Raw genomic sequence first — 17707 nt, forward strand, 5'->3', positions numbered from 1 at the left:
ATCAAGTTTTTCGATTTCGGTCGGATTTGTTCGCTTTTTTTCCTCGTAATTCGTACTTTCTAAACTTTTGGAGTTTTAGGAATTTAACACTTTATCAAATGCCTGATGGAAAAATACAAAGAGGGTCACTTGAAGTCCTTCGTCCATAGCCCTAGCTCTTAGGTGATGGGTGTTATAGTGTGAATATTAGTGGTATCAGTTTAATTATTCCATTCGCGCTTGTTGGATATGAGACTGGTTATAATTACCATCTCATATCCAACGCGGAATAATCTCATGGAATAATTGGTAAATATACCACCAAATATTCACACCATTAAGCCCCGGCCTTTAATACAACCATCACCTAAGAGCTAGGGCTATGGACGAAGGACCTCAAGTAACCCTTCTTGGGTTTTTCCTTGAGGAATTTGATAAAGTTAGAGGTGGGAAGTTGGTGTTGTAAATAGCGTCGCCTCAGGGTCGCTATACAAGTTTATTATTATTATAGGGTCAATAGCTCGAGGCCTACCTCCATTACCGTGTTGTTTCCGTATCACATTCTCTGAAATCGAATGACTTCACTACAAAAAGCTGATAATGACAGGTATTTCATCCTGGCTAATTTGTTCGCTTTACATTCCATAGCCATTCTAATTCCCCTATCCACTTAATTTCTTGTCCAGTCCACATTAACATTTATTTTTACACGTGGCAAAACCAGCATAGCGCAAGCGCAGAGTCTGCGAGGAAAGATGGCGGACGAATGTGCAAGAAATTCTTGATCTACGTTTCCTGCATTCAAAATGTATTAAATACCTTTGAGTTGTGCCTTACGTAATTTCATTACCATGTATATTTTTTCCATTCTGTTTGTCATGTTATCATACTTTGCAATCTTGGTGGATTGCAAAACAGTTCGCGGAGTGTTGAGTTCCAAACTGGCTCGTCTGGACCAAGGGCAGTATTTAACAAAGTTTTGTTTTCACGGTAAGTTGAATATTTCGGCTTACACTTATTTTTTAGCGTTATGGAGGGAATTACGAGACTAGATTGCCATCGGGACATGAAATTATAAATCTGTTTGGTTTATTGAGAACTAATTAAGGTATTATTTTTCTGCCCATTTCTATAATTTAGTCTTACATGGTGGTCCTTAAAACCCTTTGACCCCGAAACCGGCCTAAACCGGGGAACCCCCGGGAGTCAATGGGTTAACAAAATTTAAAGGATATAACATCCATTACATCTCTGCCCCTGGAATTTTGGTCAACCCGGAGTAAAGATGCTTGTGCTCAGTGCTGTATATTTCCAAATTTAATTTTGCATCTAAGTATAAACACCAGTAAGACCAAAGCCAGGGGCCTAAGTGGCTTATTGTCAGAAAACATAGAGGTTTTGTTCAGAGTTGGGCTTTCTTTGGATAGATGGTTTACAACCAATCTCTCAGATAACAATGCTGCAATGTACAATTGCTGGTGGATGAACGAAAGGAGCTAATGAGAGATCTTTTGTTTTCATCCACCAACATGGCAGCAATGAGGTGACATGAAAACCACATATACAACATGACTATTCCGGGGGTGTGGGTTGGTGGATAGGGGGTGAGGGATTAGGGGGTGGGGGTAGGGGGTGAAGGGTAAAATAGCTGAAACAACCCAATTCTTTACAAAAATGCTAAGCTTAGGCCTAAACACTATGCTTAAGGTAATGTTTAGGCCCAAGGTTAAAGGTTTGGGTTGTTTAAGCTATTTTACCCTTCAGCCCCTCACCCCCTACCCCCAGAATACCCCACCTATACTGTCACTACTACTGAAAAACATATGAGTTAGTTTGAGGGCCCATCCAGTCATGATGCAACCATAATATTGTCCCTCTCCCTGAAAAAATGTAATTGAAAAATACTTCTGTTTGCCTTTGGCAAATTACCCTGCAAAAAGGTTGTGAGGTGCTCTTTAAAAATCTCATTACAGGTGATGCCCTGGTTCGATTTGAGCTTAATACAACATCTGCTGGCATACTGTATTTCTATCTTGATGAAAAGTGGACCCAGGTTGAACAAACATCGCAATGTCAGAACAAGCTAGACTTGGCTCAGTACTCATGTAAGTGAAACAATGGGGTGATCACAGAATTCAATGGAAAAAAATAGCCATATTCATCAAATTAAGCCAAGGGAGTGTTTAACATTTTTACAATCTGCAGAATTCAGGGCTGCACAAGGCCACCACATGCAATTAGAAATGGAAGCATGTAACAATAGGTATAAGTATATACCAAAACAGTGGATAGCATTGAGCGTGCACACTGATTGGCTACTCAAACTCCAGATATCCACTGCTATTCACCTCTGAGCAATTTGTGTGGAATTTGCGCTGGTAAATGTTGCAATCTTTGTGGAAATAAATGAATTCAAATCATCTTTTTGTGCTATATTAGGTATCTCACTGTTTTAGTGTATACTAAAACAACTATTCACCTCAGTGTCGGTGGCTAGTGGTGGATATTTACCTCGCTGCTTCATGGCTTGGTAAATATCCACCACTAACCACCTCCACTTCGGTGAATAGTTGCTAACTATTGATAACTTAGTGGCTTGCCAACAGGTGAAGGGAATAGGAGTCCTAGCCAGGATTCAAACTCCATAATACCTCCATAATGACCTCCATAATACCAGTTGGATGATCAACAAATCGAGCTACAGGAATTCCTGGGACCGGTTGTTCAAAAGCCAATTAACGATAACCCCAGATTAACCAAGGAGTTTATTTCTCTACTCCTAAATGCTGTTCAACACTGATATTTGGCAAAACTTTATATTAGAAGAAGTCAATCTTGAAAAAACAAAAATAAGCAAAAGAAACCAAAAAGTTGAAAACGTGAAACAAAAGTTTACGCTCATCCTGGATTAAGTTAATTGGCTTTTGAACAACCAGGCCTAGGGAAGCTACAATGGAGGTTAAAATTCTTGGGACATTTTGCACTATGACAATAAATCTATGGGATGCCCCCCTCCTTCTTACATAAACAATGTTGTTTTTGTGGTATTTCCTCAACTGTCCCAAGGAATTTTGTCTCTCACTGTAGGCCATTTATCTATGATCTGAATGGACAAAGTTTCCCTCGACCATGTGGTCTGCAACTAACTTATCGTCTTCCTTATGGGCATGTGACACCATTAACATCAATAGTAGCTTCCTGGAATAGATGCTATTGATAATCAGTGATGTAGAAATAAGAGGTCCTGTATTCTTTAGTTCAGCAGATATATATAGATTATTACATGTTAAGAGCCTGATATCGTTTTTATTCACAAGTTTTTAATTCCATATTGCGAATGAGCCAAATGTTTTTAAATATTATTGTTGATTCCTTTTGTCTTTTTCTTTTTTCTTGTCAACAAGTATTTTTTCTTTCTGCAATTTTAATCTTTTTTCATTAAATTTTCTAACTAACCAGGTTTTGTTGGCCTTTTGGTTTCCCTGAGGGGTCCCTTGCCAGCTAACAGTGTACATCCAGAACTTATTTTCATCTGTTGTAAATTTATAAATGGAGAACTGAATTAAAAAATAAATAGGTTTATTTAGGGTTATTTAGGTATGTTCAGTGGTGTTCATCACTATGCCAGTAAAAAGTATTTTACTTGTTAGGAATGATAATAATCATTATATTTTAGTTGGACTGGACTCCATATCTGGGCAGAACAAATTTTTCCCTTGGGCAGACCCCAAGGTGTGGCATGTGTTGTACGCTGATTCTGCGACTTGTGACTCTGGTGTACCTGCTCTTGAAGATGTGACCTTTACAATAGAAATGTTAAATCCCGATTCAGAAGGGAAACCAACAAATCATTGTGGATGTGATGAAACAGGTAAATGTTGAACTTCTGTCCATTAATTTTACAAATTTATTCACAAATTATACAAAGATTTTTCATAGTTATTAGCATTGACCATTCATTTTTCCAACAAAGTAATAATGTTCATTTTTCTCTCAGGTTTACTCTCATTTTATGAGATCCTTGGTTTTCTTTACTTTGCTGGAGCCATTGCATATGGCCAACGTCTGTGGCAAACAATTAAAAAAGGAGGACCCATGCATCTGGTTTGTTTATTTGACTCCAAATTCACAATATCCTTTTGCTCTGATAAGAAGTTTTTATCAACTCAAGTATCAATTTCAATTGGTACTTGTTACTTTTTCCCAGGTGATAAAGATGCTGTCTATTGCACTGATTTATCAGGCTGCAGGTCATTTTCTTGTTGTAATTCATTTGTACAGGTAATGTTAATTATCATTTTTTCATTCTTGGATATTGTGTATCTGGCGTTCTGTTTGGCTCACTCAATCATGGTTATCAGCTCATAAAACCGTAATGACCTTATATGGAAACTGATTGCATCCGTCATATTGTAAAAACTGAGACAACATCATGTCATTCTGTAATTAAAACAGTTCAGAATTTCCAAAAGGTCTGGATAGTAGCAGACATGTTACACCACAATATTTTTTAAAAACATGTTTCAACAGAATCTTCTGCTATCTTTAGTTTGAATTACAAAGTACAGAGTTGGATATATAGTGTGCGCAAAATGCTAATTAACTATAAGAACAAATATTACAAAGAAAGTTTGAAATTGACATGATAGAGTTGACATGATAAAGTTCATCAAAACGGTCTTTGTAATATTTTACATTGTCATGTTTCCTTTTGTTCTTATAGTTAATTAGCATTTTGCTCACACTATATACAATCTGTACTTTTTAATTCAAACTGAAGATGACATAAGATTCTGTTGAAACATGTTTTTAAAAAGCATTGTCGTTTCTTTAAATAGTTCAGAATTTAATGACAATTTAATAAAATGGTATTATTCCATTTGCAATCATTAGGCATGAGACTGGTTAATTATTAGCCAACTTGGCGCTACGTGCCCTAGCTTGTGGCTGTGACTAAAAGTGGGACGGGGACGTGGGACGGGAATGTGGGACGTGGGGACGCGGGGACGTTGGAACTCGGAGACGCACAGGGATTCGAGGACATGATAGACAAATAACAGCTGACTTTTGCGCTGAATTGGTAAAATACAATTTTTGACGGTCAAGTGTAAAATTATCTTATAATCTAATAACATGGAGAGTTTGTCAGACCAGTAGCTGATGATTTCCAGCGTCCATGGTTCCTCCTTGCCTATTTTACCGTGAGAGCTCTGGATACAGAATAGTTTTAACGCAGGGGGTCTTAAACGTCGTGGGCAGCCATGGAGGACTTACCTGATAAGTAACTGAGTTTTCTTGTCAATCCTTGAACATCCGTGCTGTATCCTCGCTAATTTAGATGGTTATGTTTACTTCAGGAAAGTACTCCATGGCTGCCCACGACGTTTAAGACCCCCTGCGTTAAAACTATTCTGTACCCAGAGCTCTCATGGTAAAATAGGCAAGCAGGAACCATGGATGCTGGAAATAATCAGCTACTGGTCTGACAAACTCTCCAGCATATTAGAATATTTTATACTTGACCGTCAAAAAGTGTATTTTACCAATTCAGCGCAAAAGTCAGGTGTGATTTGTTTATCACATCCTCGAATCCCCGCAGTTCCGATGTCCTTGCGCCCCACCTTCCTGAGTCCCCGCATCCCCTCGTCTCCAAATCCCAAGTCCCCACGTCCCCGTGTCCAAGTCCCGCGTCCCAAGTCCCACGTCCCCCTCCCACTTTTAGTCACAGCGCTATCTTGTTGGCTATTTGTCATCTCATATCCAATGTGCAATCATGGAATAATTATTGTTAATTTATTTAAAGAATGACATGCCTTGTTCTTGTTGTAATTTACGAAGATCACAGGTCCATGTTTTTCGAAGCTTGGTTTTTACATGAACCAGCAGTAAATATCGTCATGATGATAACCTTTTGGTTTTCACATCACCATGCTACAAGCAACATGGCCTACAACTATTACAACTCTTCAGCTTAAATGTGGAACTAAAACTAAAAACAATGCTTCTAATTAATTCAACTTTTGAGAGTATTTGCTTAATTGGACAGTTTATTTAAGTTCCCATTTTGAACTTTATGGTCTTCCATCACTTGGTTTCAAAACTGTCCCTTTAGTACCATAGGGCTGAATAATGGATGCAAACCTGTCTTTTACTAGCTGATAGAGAGTGCATGCAGCTTGTCAACTTTTAATAGCAGCCCATTGACCCAAAGACTCCTAAGGCACATTAGAACACCCCCAGTTGACAAGTAAAATAATCTGGCATTAGTAATTAAAATCTGTCAATCACTCCCGGGAGTCAAGGAGTTAAATATTATTGCAGAATCTTAGTAGAAAATTTCAGCAGTTTTTATCAAAGTAAGGAGGGTGCCTACTATTGTTATTGCGTGTACGTTCTGCGCATCTCGAGATACTCGGATTTCCTATCGGTGATGCTTACTAATACAGGGATATTTTTGCACGGTTTAAAACTATCCCTAGAAAGTAGATCTTAGTAAGGAGTCTTGGTATCCAAAAAGAAAATTGGGGGTAACCGTGCATTTTTGAGAGATAATGAAGCTTCAATTTGAGAAAGAACGCTATACATTGCTTTGTATTTTAAAGCTTTTTACAAATATTATTCGTGAATTATCTTTGAAAAATGCATGGTTACCCCCAATTTTATTTTTGGATTTCAATAACACTTGTTAAGATCTACATCCCCTGCATAATCATAAATCAGGGCAAAAAGTATCTTTAATTGGTAGGTACCGTCCTTAAGGGAAGTTAGTGTTTCTTAAACATTTTCACAATCTGAAAACTTAATTTTTCTAACGACTGCATTTCTTTGGCACGCAGATATTCCAAGAATGGTGAGGGCTATCCCTTTCTTTTCAAGCTGTCAATAGGTAATTGGGCTCAGTGGAGATCAAGCACTTTTCAATTGAGTGTTATAAAGGAAATACCAAAGTAATAACAATTATTTCGACCAATCACAGCAGGTGCAAACGGCGCAATGAACCAATCCAAATTCGTAGCAATTCCATGTAACTTGCTCAGTGCGCAAGAAGAATCGTGCATGCAAGTCGTGATTGGTTTTGGTTTTCCTTCAATTGGCACAAGATTTTTAAACGAATCACTAAGTGTAGCAATTATTGCATTTGTGCAATTACTTTCGACAGTCATTTGAAAACTGCTATGTGAATGTATTAAATGTGATTCAGATTAGTCTCCAAGTGCTTAATAGACGTCTGCACAAATCACATATTTGTTAATGATTAGCACATTTAACAGTTTTTATCCTATGAAAACAACATAATTGCAGATTATTAAACAGCTCATCCTGAGTTTAAATTCAAGGTCAACATAAATGTATCTGTAATCTTTCTCAGTTTTCAAAACAGCAACGATGTATATAGCCTCCTGGCAGCTGTTTTTTGTGTCGGTCCCATTCTCCCTCCCCAAAAAACGGCTGCAAGGAGGCTAATAATACTCTACATATATTTTGCACTTTCCCAAGAAATCATGAATTTCACAGCCGCAAGGCAGTGTTTCCCTCAAAAAATGCAAATACGTCTGTTACCTCCTTCTATAATTGTGCCTTGCGTTATACATTTAAAAGCTAATTATGTTGATACCAAGGAACAGTGACATTAAAGGGGCTAGGTCACACTCTTTTAGGTAATTTTGTTTAATTTTGCTAATTATGAGCTCTAAACGTCAATTTGGCTGAGCAAGAGTCTTTCATTTGCAAAATCATGGCCACATAACAACTGAGAATGATTTTCCAGCTGTGTAAATGACATTTTGATATAGACTCATATAAATTTGAAAGGTGGGCCGATGTTTTCAAATTTTCCCAAATTCAATCAATTTCAATTCTCTCCAGTTTTGTTCATCCATGTCCCTTCTTGGCTTCCCTGTGTTTTGTTAGAGTACTTCTATAGTTTTGAACAGTTATTTTGATGTTTTAGTTAATTCTATGACCACTCGATCAGTGCTGAAATTGCCTAAAATTGCGTGACCTAGCCCCTTTAAGAGAAATATAAGGCACCATTCTTACAACCCGATTAAGTGTCCGCCGAATAGGGGGACTGCTTAATAGAGGTTTTACTGTATTTTAGTCTTGTTCACAATTTAATTAGAAATTACTGTAATGGTAATTTGGCAAGTGTCTTATTTCAATACAGTGTCAGATGGCATAGCAGAATACCAGATGCTAATGTTGATGGCTAAGCTGTCAACAGGGTGGACGCTAAGTTCATCTTTTGCAACATTAGATCCACAACAGATGAAGCAAATCAGTGTTTCTGTGATAGCAGTTTCAGTGCTTGAGGTGTGTTTAATGAAACCCTAATAATAATAATAATAATAATAATAATAATAATAATAATAATAATAATAATAATAATTAAAATGACCTTTACTTGAGTGGTGACGGTATTGAATAATTTACCACTGGGACACTAATGACTGTACAGAAATCAAGTCATATCAAATCGTAGGTGGGTTTTTAAGGGGAGGGGAAAACTGAAGAAAAGCCTCTCTTAACAGAGTAGAGCACCAACAAACTCAACCCGCAAGTGATGTCAAGTCTAGGAATCAAACTGGGTGGGAGGCGGCGCGAGTGCTTGCATCTCTCCACCATCCCTGAATGGCTTTTGATCATTTACAGGTGAAATGTCAAATACAACTCAGTTACAAATTATTGCTCTCCTAGTACAATGGTCTCTATGCAATGCACACACATTTTAACAGGCTGTGCAACCTTACATTGAAGAAGTGTTTCACTCGATTGTCATGCTTTGTCAGGGTTTTGACTATTTCAGTTGTTTGTCATTGTAGGTTATATTTTCATTCTGGGGGACAGGTCTTGTTTTTCTCATTAAAATTGTTGTGGCAGGAGCCTTTGGCCTTAATATTAGTAGGAAAATCACAGAGGAGAGAAGCACACTGCGTAAAGAATTCTACATAAAATTTGCTAAGGTATTGTAAGTTTCTACATATTTAAAACATCATCCTAAAAAAGATATAGCAGTAAAAACAACATGCCAGTCTACTATACATCACAAGTTGTTGTTACTAATGATAAATACTTATTACTCTCCCCACCAAATAAGGAAAAGAGGGCTGCATTCTTTTAAATTTTTTTACGGTTAAGTGTTGTAAAAAAAGTGGAATGTGGGTAGATCTTTTTTGATAATAGCCCATTTTACCGTTGTAGCTAAGTTACCTGGCCTCAGAATGGAAGCGAGGTTGTCAGTTACCCTGCTTTGATACAATCCTTTGTTTTTCCATAACGTTAATGTGGACTAATTAGAATAATACCACACAATTTACATGATAAAAGCAGTGAGGTCTGTATCAATACAAGCACACAGACAGCCTCACAATCATTCATAAGCTACATCACTGAGCAAATAACTGTAAAATGGACTTTTTTAACATTGCATCCACAATGAAATGAAATCTATCAATTCTGTATTTACTGGCATTATTACATTTTACGAAAATGACACTGATCTTAAGTAAGTTTAAATAACATGTTTCTTTCTTTCTCAGTGCTCTTTATCATGGATTTTAGCATACCCAGCTTTAGCTATTATTTCCTTTTTGCTACCTGTCCACAACAGATTTAAGGTAAGAGGAATACTGTATTTTGTGTTTATCCCATCTTGTTCACATTGTACAATGTGGTTCATTTCTGTAGTAAAGGAACATGCAGTACAGGCCCACAGATGGATTTTTTGTGCGTTGCTAAGGAAGTGAAATGTTACTTCTGATGACTGACGTTTACATGTCGTGAGCTGACCAGAAAACCCAATCACCGCATGAACTGTTGTTTTCATCAAAGGTTTTTCCTCGCGCTTGTTCTCAGATCAACTACGCACGCATAAACGAACTGACTTCTTGTTTGAGAAAAAGCTAAATTCCCAGCAGTCTTTGCATTAATTTTTTTTATATGGCACATTTCACCCCCAAATACAGAATATAGCTAAGCATTGATTATTTCAAATCATCTTTTTTGAAAATGTTATGGGTATGCCAGTATCGTTTCTCTTTAAAAATAACATTTTTTCAAAATAAAAAGGAAAACATGCTTAGCTGGATTCAAAAATGAATACAAATTATCAAATCACTGATGAAATACCCAAATTGTGTAGCATGTAGACAAATTTGGAGTTTTCTTTTATGGGTCACATGACCATCGCCGTGGCATGATGACGTCATATTTAGGGTCATTGCTTTACAAAAGTTGGAAACTGACCAAAGTAATGCCAAATTCTCTCAAATTCCTTAACCTTTACATCCTTATGGTGCTTATGGTGCCTACTATTGTTGGTGCTCTTTAATACAAGGATACATCTGTGCAGTGAAAACAGAACTCAGCAAGTACTCTTGGTATCCAAAAAGAAAGTTGGGGGTAACCTTGCATTTTACAGAGATAACTAAGTTTCAATCTGAAAAAGGACACCATACATTGCTTTGAATTTTACATGCAACTTTCCCATTTGACAAGTACATGTAAATACGTCAACTCAACAACCCATGCTTAACCCGTGTTCAACTTACAACCGTGCGAACCTTGCATGAGGAATTCACACACTCTGATTTAGCAGATAATTTGCAAAAAAACTCTGTTAGGTGGCCATGGTAAGGCAGGTAGCACTGTAAAGATTATACAAATATTGTTGATTTCTTATTTTTGAAAATGTGTTTGTACCCCCAATTTTCTTTTTGGATTTAAATAGCACTTGCTAAGATGTGCTTTTATTATATAAACACCAATGAAATACCAAGTGAGCTTTTATGCGAAAACATGGTATCTTCACACCTGAAAAGATCACTGTTGCTATGGTTACATATAAAATGCACCTTTCGATGCCTTTTGTGAAATGATTTAGTATTTCATTGGTGTTTGAAAAATATTTGGCTGCGCTTACTCGTGAAATATTTTTCAACACTCTAAGAGAAATTTCAAATCGCCACGCGGCCAGGAAATATCCCCTCTTTCCTGCATATTCATAAACCGGGCAAAAATACCATTGAATTCCTTAAGACCAGTGTTGAACAATGGCTGGAACAATAATTTATTGGGTTCCATCCGCACATTACAAAAAAGAGGATTTGGTTTTAGGTTTCCAAATCACTTGTGTAAGGGGCACAGAGAGCCTGGTGCATCTGACAGGCTTTATGTTATCCTTCAAATCAGTTCAGAATAAACTGAACTTCCACTTGTCTTTACAATAACTTTTAGAACACTGCCTTTGCCTAAAATAAAACCTGATATTAGGTACAAACTTATTTTTCACCATTTTAGGTTGTTACATGGAGTTTGTTGACTGCTCAGTCTGTATCAATTCTATTATTATACAAACTCTTCTTATCAAGAAGTTTATACTGGGAAGTATCTTCCCTTGCAACCAGTACCCTTCCTCTTCGCATGGACAGAGGATATGGAACCAAGAATTATAATTCTGAGAGAAGAGCTGTAAGAATACATAAGCATATTGCTGTAAATTGAACATCAAAATACTTATTTCAGTGAATTCAATTTAATATTTTGAAAACAAAGCTAGGAAAAATATAAAAAAAAAACATTTATTACAATATTATTTCCTCAAAAATTGTATTGACAATGAGGGATTTTAGTCTATTTAAATGGAATCCTTCAAAATTTCTTGAAGGCAAGGTTGGTACAAACCAAGACTAAAATACTATGGAGCTGGGCCAGTTGTTGAAAGCTCTGGATAACTGGAAAGTTGAAAAAGTTAACTGCAATTACTGCAGTCTGTTTTCTAATCAGAAAAAGTGACTAGACTTTTCCTTGCCTTCAGCAAAAAATCACAAGGTTAAGGCTTTCTTTTGTCAGACAAAATTGAAGCTTGGGTTTTGTATTAATCAGGCATTTCTAAACCATAAAACACCAAATCACCACGTATGACCTCACCATACATTGACAAAGGTTGAATTTGAGATTAGATATCGTTTTAGGCCTTGCTCCTGGGGGCAATAACTTTTTTTAGGCCAAATAGACCAATTTCGATATATTAAAATTCAGTCCGAAACAAAAGGCATCATCTCGAGGCTCTGGGGAATAAATATAAGGATTTGTATGAGTTTATTCCCCAGAGCCTCGAGATGGTGCCTTTTGTTTCTGACTGAATAACAATATATCGAAATTGGTCTATTAGGCCTAAATTGATATTTAATCTCAAAAGTCAACCTTAGTATTCAATGTATGGTGGGGTCATACATGGCATGTCTTGCAAGTGCTCAACAAAGCTGCTCTTCAGGTCATTCTAATTAAGCATGCATGTTGCATTTGAGCATTTGGCTAAGACAAAAGAAATGCAATTTCACAGAGACACTACCATTAGGAATATAAATAAAGAGTGTAATAAAAAGAAAGAGGAAACAATGGTGAGATTACATTGCTTAATGCTTGAATGTTGAGTTGACTTTTATTGCTCTTGTGCAAGAAACTGTTTTCAGTTTGAATTTTCAAATTTGAAGTGATTGAGGCTTGCTTAGTGTAATGTAGGTATACATTTTGCATCAATAAAAATTTTTCCTTTGGTAAAAGAGTGTTGCATGTTGTTCTAAGGAAAGGTTAACTTTTCTCAATAAAGAAGTAGCTTTGATTAGACAAAAAATGGAAAAGCTAAGTTCTTCTATCTCTGTGGTCACTGTAATGACTTCTACTGTGTTTTTCAAAAGATCTTTCTTCGTTTACTCTATGGTCTCTTTGTTTATCACTCCTGTGCCTTCTGTCATCAAAGAGCAAGTCTCTTTCATCATGTGGTGTATCATACGCATTACCCGTTCGCTTTCTGAGTTTATTAGCTTCAAATCTATTGTTATCCCTGTATGGTTTAACAGACTTATGAAAATCTTCACTAGATTTGTATTTAAGGTCTCTATGCTTGTCACTCCTTGAATGACAAATCGCATCTCCATCTCCATCTCTCTTGGTAATTTTCCCAAATTCATGATCACGGTGATCTCCTCTTGAATGTCCTTTATCTCTGTCTTTATCTCCAGTCTTATTTTCCACTCGCTCCTTCTGTTCAAGTTTAATTTTAATCAGTTTCTCTTTCTCATATTCCTCTTCACTTGAGCTTTCCATCTTTCTTTTCTTGTTTTCTGATTTCTCCTTGCTTTTCTTTTTTTTCTTTTCCTTCTTTTCTTGCTTTCTTTTCCTAACAAGCTCTAAGTTATCCTCTTCATCCCCTGAGGGTGGGGGTGTTTTAGGGGCACACCCTTCTTCAATGATGTCTTTATAGTTCCCATGCTCATCTTTCTCGTCACTTTTTGGCCGTCGGTAATTAGAACAGTGATCAACCCTTATTGTTCTACCACCAAGCTTCAAAAATAAACATGACAAAGCACATTAAAAAAACCTTTCTCACCATGGAAAACAAAAATCTTACTGAAAGGGACCCTTGATGAAGTGAAGAAATTTTGATCAAAATGCCAACCTTTATTCCATTGAAGTTGTCTACAGCCAAAATAGTGCTACGCTGATCTTCATAACACAAGAAGCAAAATCCTTTCGTTTTACCAGTTTTCTTGTCTCTGACCAGATTTACATTCACTATTTCACCATATCTGTTGATGTAAGAGCACTGTTACATTATTTTTGGTTTTACAATCACAACCTTATAAGCAAACTAAAAAAACATGGTTAAATATTTTGTGAAAAAATCAAAAAAGTTAACTGCCCAAAATAAAAGCAGGCCTTGGTAGATTTGAGGTATGCATTACATTCAAGGAAGACATGCAATAGAAAACTTACTGAGAAAACACACACAAGATGTCACCTTCAGTGAGACCATAGGGCAAACCACCTGAATAAAGAGAGAACTGACTGATAAAATTATTGAATTTTTGAATTTGTTTACCATAAAATTCCAAAAGTAAGCCCATCCATGTATAACCCCCACCAAATATAAACCCCAAATCTCATAATGCAAAAAACCCTCTGTTAAATCCCCCTCCGAATATACCCTTCCCCCCTGCGGGGCTTATACTTGGAAATTGCCCTAAAATACAAAATAAAACAAAGCAAAAACAGTACAGCCACACTTTTTTTTTTTAAATTTCGTAACACAAGTTTCCCTTTATATATAAGCACCGTAAAGATTTGTGTATAAGCCGCACCTTTTTGCTTACGTTTTGGGCCAAAAATCGCGGGTATGGCTTACAAACAAGACCATTGCTTTCAGAGGGAGTAAACTGGCTTGTAGGGGTCACAAATTGAACTGAAAACCTTCAATGATGAAATGATATATGAAATGGATCATATATGAACTGCGGGTATGAAATAACCCAAACCTTTACAAAAATGGGAACCTTATGCTTAAACATTATCTAAGGCACAGTGTTTAGGCCTACATGTAATGTTAGCATTAGTAAAGGTTTGTGATCTTTTAGCTATGGTGAAATAATGGCCTGCAACCTGTAATTTACACCCTCCATGTCATCCTTTTCCATAGAGATATAAAGCTAGTTTCTAAAAAAATGTTGGTGTTGCGTTGGTGGGGATCCAATCACGAAATATTTGGTTTTTAGCAAACGTTAATAAGGGTAAATTAGCCTCAGGCTCGTAGCTAATTTACCAAATTTCTCACATAGAGATACAATGCAAAGCTGAAGGTGGCCCAGAGACATCAAAGTTAAGGTTAATTTACTTAGTCTCACCAATGAAGATGTACGCACTATCTTTGTACTGCTTGTGCCAAGCCTGGCTGTCTTCCACTCCCAACTCCAGAATACGTTCATTCAACTTCTGAATGTTTTTGACATTTCTACAAACATCAATATGTTCACAGCTTAAATTCTTACATTTAGAGGGTGCAAGTCTACCATTATGAATATTGATAGAAGTCACATAATACTTACGTTAAAGGATTCATCTTCGAATGTCCCCATAAAACGCAGAAAACACTATGTTTTTGAAGCTTATTAAACTTTTCTTGGAAGAAAACAAACAAAATGGCTGTACACGAGGTCAGTGACCATCAATCTTTGCGAACGCAATTGACTGCTAATTAAGGCAATGATGACCATATATAGATCATGCTTTAAAAATACCGATTAAAACTCATATTGTAGATGTCTTGTACTCGAACTTTATTATCTCCAATATGCAAAAGAGCCTTTGGATCGGAGGTCATAAGTCTTCTGTGTTATCACTAGATGTTAACAGTGAAGGTATTTTAGCGTCAGGCGGTGAAGAAGAACTTTGTGTTTGGGATAAAGACGGTTCATCGCAAACTAAAGTGTCATATTCACAAGTTGATGACTCCAAAGAAGTAAACAGTATCTGTTTTTGTGTAAAAAATCCAAAACACCTATATGCTTCATGCGGGAACAAAGTGTTCGGCTACGATCTAAGAAACCTGTCTTCTACCCTGTGCGAGTTCGAATTCAACGAGGACGAAGTAAACCAAATCACCATAAACGACAAAGGAGAATATCTTGCATGTTGTGATGATGGTGGTGAGATAAAAGTAATCCAATTAGAGACAGGACGATTGTTCAAGACTCTAAAGAATAAACATGATAACATTTGTTCAACGGTGCAGTTTAGACCAAACTGCCCCTGGGAGGTGGTATCCGGAGGGATGGATTTCAAGGTTGTCAGCTGGGATTTCTCCTCTGGCCGGGTACGTCGGGAGCAAAATGTCCAGGAGCTTGGAGGCCAGAACAATGAAGGGATTTACCTAGTAAACCCACCCTTTGTGCACTCAATTCATATGATGGGAAATGGAAGAAAGTTTGCAGCTGGATTAGGTAATTAAAAAAAAAAACCTCAACAATTGCAACAAATCATTGCAATTGTCAAAAGTTAACTAGTTAATTAGAAAAAAAACATCACGCTATTAGCTAAGGGATAAAGATTTTGATTACGGGGATGGGGGAGTGATTGCAGAAGACCCAGCCACTATTGCATTCTTGTAGCAGCATCCTTTGAAGAACAAGGCATGTAACAATATACACTCAATGTAATTGGTCCCAAGGGAACAGTTTTGTTTTGCCAAGAGTTCTGATGTTTCCCCAGGAAGAAGTGGAAGAAAACATCAGACTTTGTGGGAAAACAGAACTAACTAGTTTCCTGAGGGATTAGATATTAAGTGCTTTGTTATCTATTTAGACTTTTCCTTCAACAATCGCAGCAAAACATCCGGAGCAGGCAACAACTGCAGAATTGTATCCTGGTCGGGATACATTTGAATTTGATCAGGGGCACATGACCAAGAATCAAGCAATCAAAGTACTTGTTTTGTTGAGTGAAAGTCTCAGTATATAACAAATTATAGATGCGGTTCATATGCAAATATTAAGTGGCCAGGTTTTCTGCAATCCATCTGAGATAGGTGCCAAAACATACCGGTATTAACCACAGCGACCGTGGAGAGTGGGGGGGAAGGGGGCTAGGTTTTGGTATGGATCATGGAATTGTGAGAGGAGGAGGGAGAGTGGGAGGGGGAGGTTTAGGAGAAACAACACCATAGGGAAAAAAAGTGGGGGAGGGGGGGGGGGGGCGATGTTTGTAAACAACTCAATCCACTCTGGGGACTTAAATTTTCTAGGTTACCAATTTGAATTGACACACCCCGATGCTGCTGCTCTGGTGTCCAATATTATATACTAACCTCCCCCCCCCCCCCCTCCCCTTTGCATCTTCAATGTTGACTTGTGATGACTCAGATGAAATATCAGGCTCAGGTTCAACATTGCAACATTGGAGGGAGAAAGAAGGACTGGCCTTGTGGGCTACATGCGTTCTAGCTGGAACGTAAATTGATTGCCCACTGTCCTAGTGAAGTATCACAGCAGTTTATTTATTTGTAGGTCTAAACAGTTCAGATCTTGTGGGTGTATTGGGGTCAGTCTCAGAAGTTTATGAAGGTAAACTCTGGGCAGTAATTTGGGTGCAGGTTGAGGTGTGGCTGGACAGGCCAAAACAGAAGTGGCAACCCACTTCCCAAATTGCTCGAAATGAAATCATTCTACCTCATCAGCATGGAATGGAAAAGCCAGTTCAGGTTCTTACCATGGACAATCCACAATAACTGACCATTGTGCAATTTTTGTTAGAAACTGGCTGTGCCTCCTTTTCTTTGTACAGGCAATGGTGATGTTCAGCTCTTCAGATTTGAGGGTAAGAAGAAATTCAGTCCTGATCAGTGCCTCAAAAAGCACACCTCCAGTGTATCTCAGGTCCACTTTCCTAAATTTAATCAAAATGATTCCTTAGTCTCTGCTGGCAATGAGTGCAAGATTGTTTTGTGGAACTTGAGTCCAGGCATGTGTGGTGGAACGTCTGGCTCAGCGAACAGGCACAAAAAGGAGGTGACTACTGCATGTGTTGTTACCGAAGTGGAACATGCTTCAAAACCTAACTGGATTACATCTAGTAAACTCACAGAGAAGGTTTTTGTTGCTGACCAGACTAACGAGATCTCTGTGTATCATGTATTATGATTTTAAGGAAGATGCTAATAAAGTCTTCTTTGAGACTAGTAACAAGTTTTATACATTCTTGTCTTTGTTTACCCATTATGAGGAATAAGTTACAATAACAACAATAATAATTAAAGTGCTTTTATGTTTTGGGGATGCCCTACAACTTGGAACTGTTACAGTGTGTTTGCTTGCTAGCCCGGACAGCAAAAATCCTAAGGAAGGTGCAAGACACTTAAAAGCAATTTGCTAGGCAAAAGAAGAGAATGCACAGTGTA

The 17707-nt window shown here is 37.4% G+C and overlaps 3 protein-coding genes across 4 annotated transcripts; 2 read left to right on the top strand and 1 right to left on the bottom strand.

Annotated features, from left to right (window-relative positions):
- Window positions 1–714: 714 nt before the first annotated feature.
- On the top strand, window positions 715–12613 carry LOC138029050 (integral membrane protein GPR180-like). Its single transcript, XM_068876726.1, has 10 exons — window positions 715–969; window positions 1953–2084; window positions 3656–3850; window positions 3977–4083; window positions 4187–4260; window positions 6816–6865; window positions 8147–8292; window positions 8802–8942; window positions 9519–9596; window positions 11278–12613. The coding sequence occupies exons 1-10, from the start codon at window positions 831–833 to the stop codon at window positions 11479–11481; spliced, it is 1266 nt and encodes a 421-aa protein (XP_068732827.1). The 5' UTR covers window positions 715–830; the 3' UTR covers window positions 11482–12613.
- LOC138029051 (RNA-binding motif protein, X-linked 2-like) lies at window positions 11494–14987 on the bottom strand. Of its 2 annotated transcripts, none has more exons than XM_068876727.1 (5): window positions 14862–14987; window positions 14661–14767; window positions 13756–13807; window positions 13439–13568; window positions 11494–13323 (listed from the first exon to the last, which is right to left on the bottom strand). In XM_068876727.1, the coding sequence occupies exons 1-5, from the start codon at window positions 14873–14875 to the stop codon at window positions 12622–12624; spliced, it is 1005 nt and encodes a 334-aa protein (XP_068732828.1). In that variant the 5' UTR covers window positions 14876–14987; the 3' UTR covers window positions 11494–12621. The 2 variants fall into 2 exon arrangements, with proteins under 2 accessions (XP_068732828.1, XP_068732829.1); XM_068876728.1 differs by having other exon boundaries at window positions 13756–13823; window positions 14862–14976.
- Window positions 14988–15041: 54 nt separating this feature from the next.
- LOC138029052 (WD repeat-containing protein 53-like) lies at window positions 15042–17488 on the top strand. The gene is made up of 2 exons (XM_068876729.1): window positions 15042–15755; window positions 17095–17488. The coding sequence occupies exons 1-2, from the start codon at window positions 15107–15109 to the stop codon at window positions 17448–17450; spliced, it is 1005 nt and encodes a 334-aa protein (XP_068732830.1). The 5' UTR covers window positions 15042–15106; the 3' UTR covers window positions 17451–17488.
- Window positions 17489–17707: the final 219 nt, after the last annotated feature.

The sequence above is a fragment of the Montipora capricornis genome, chromosome 13, assembly GCF_036669925.1.
Source record: "Montipora capricornis isolate CH-2021 chromosome 13, ASM3666992v2, whole genome shotgun sequence".
NCBI lineage: Eukaryota > Metazoa > Cnidaria > Anthozoa > Scleractinia > Acroporidae > Montipora > Montipora capricornis.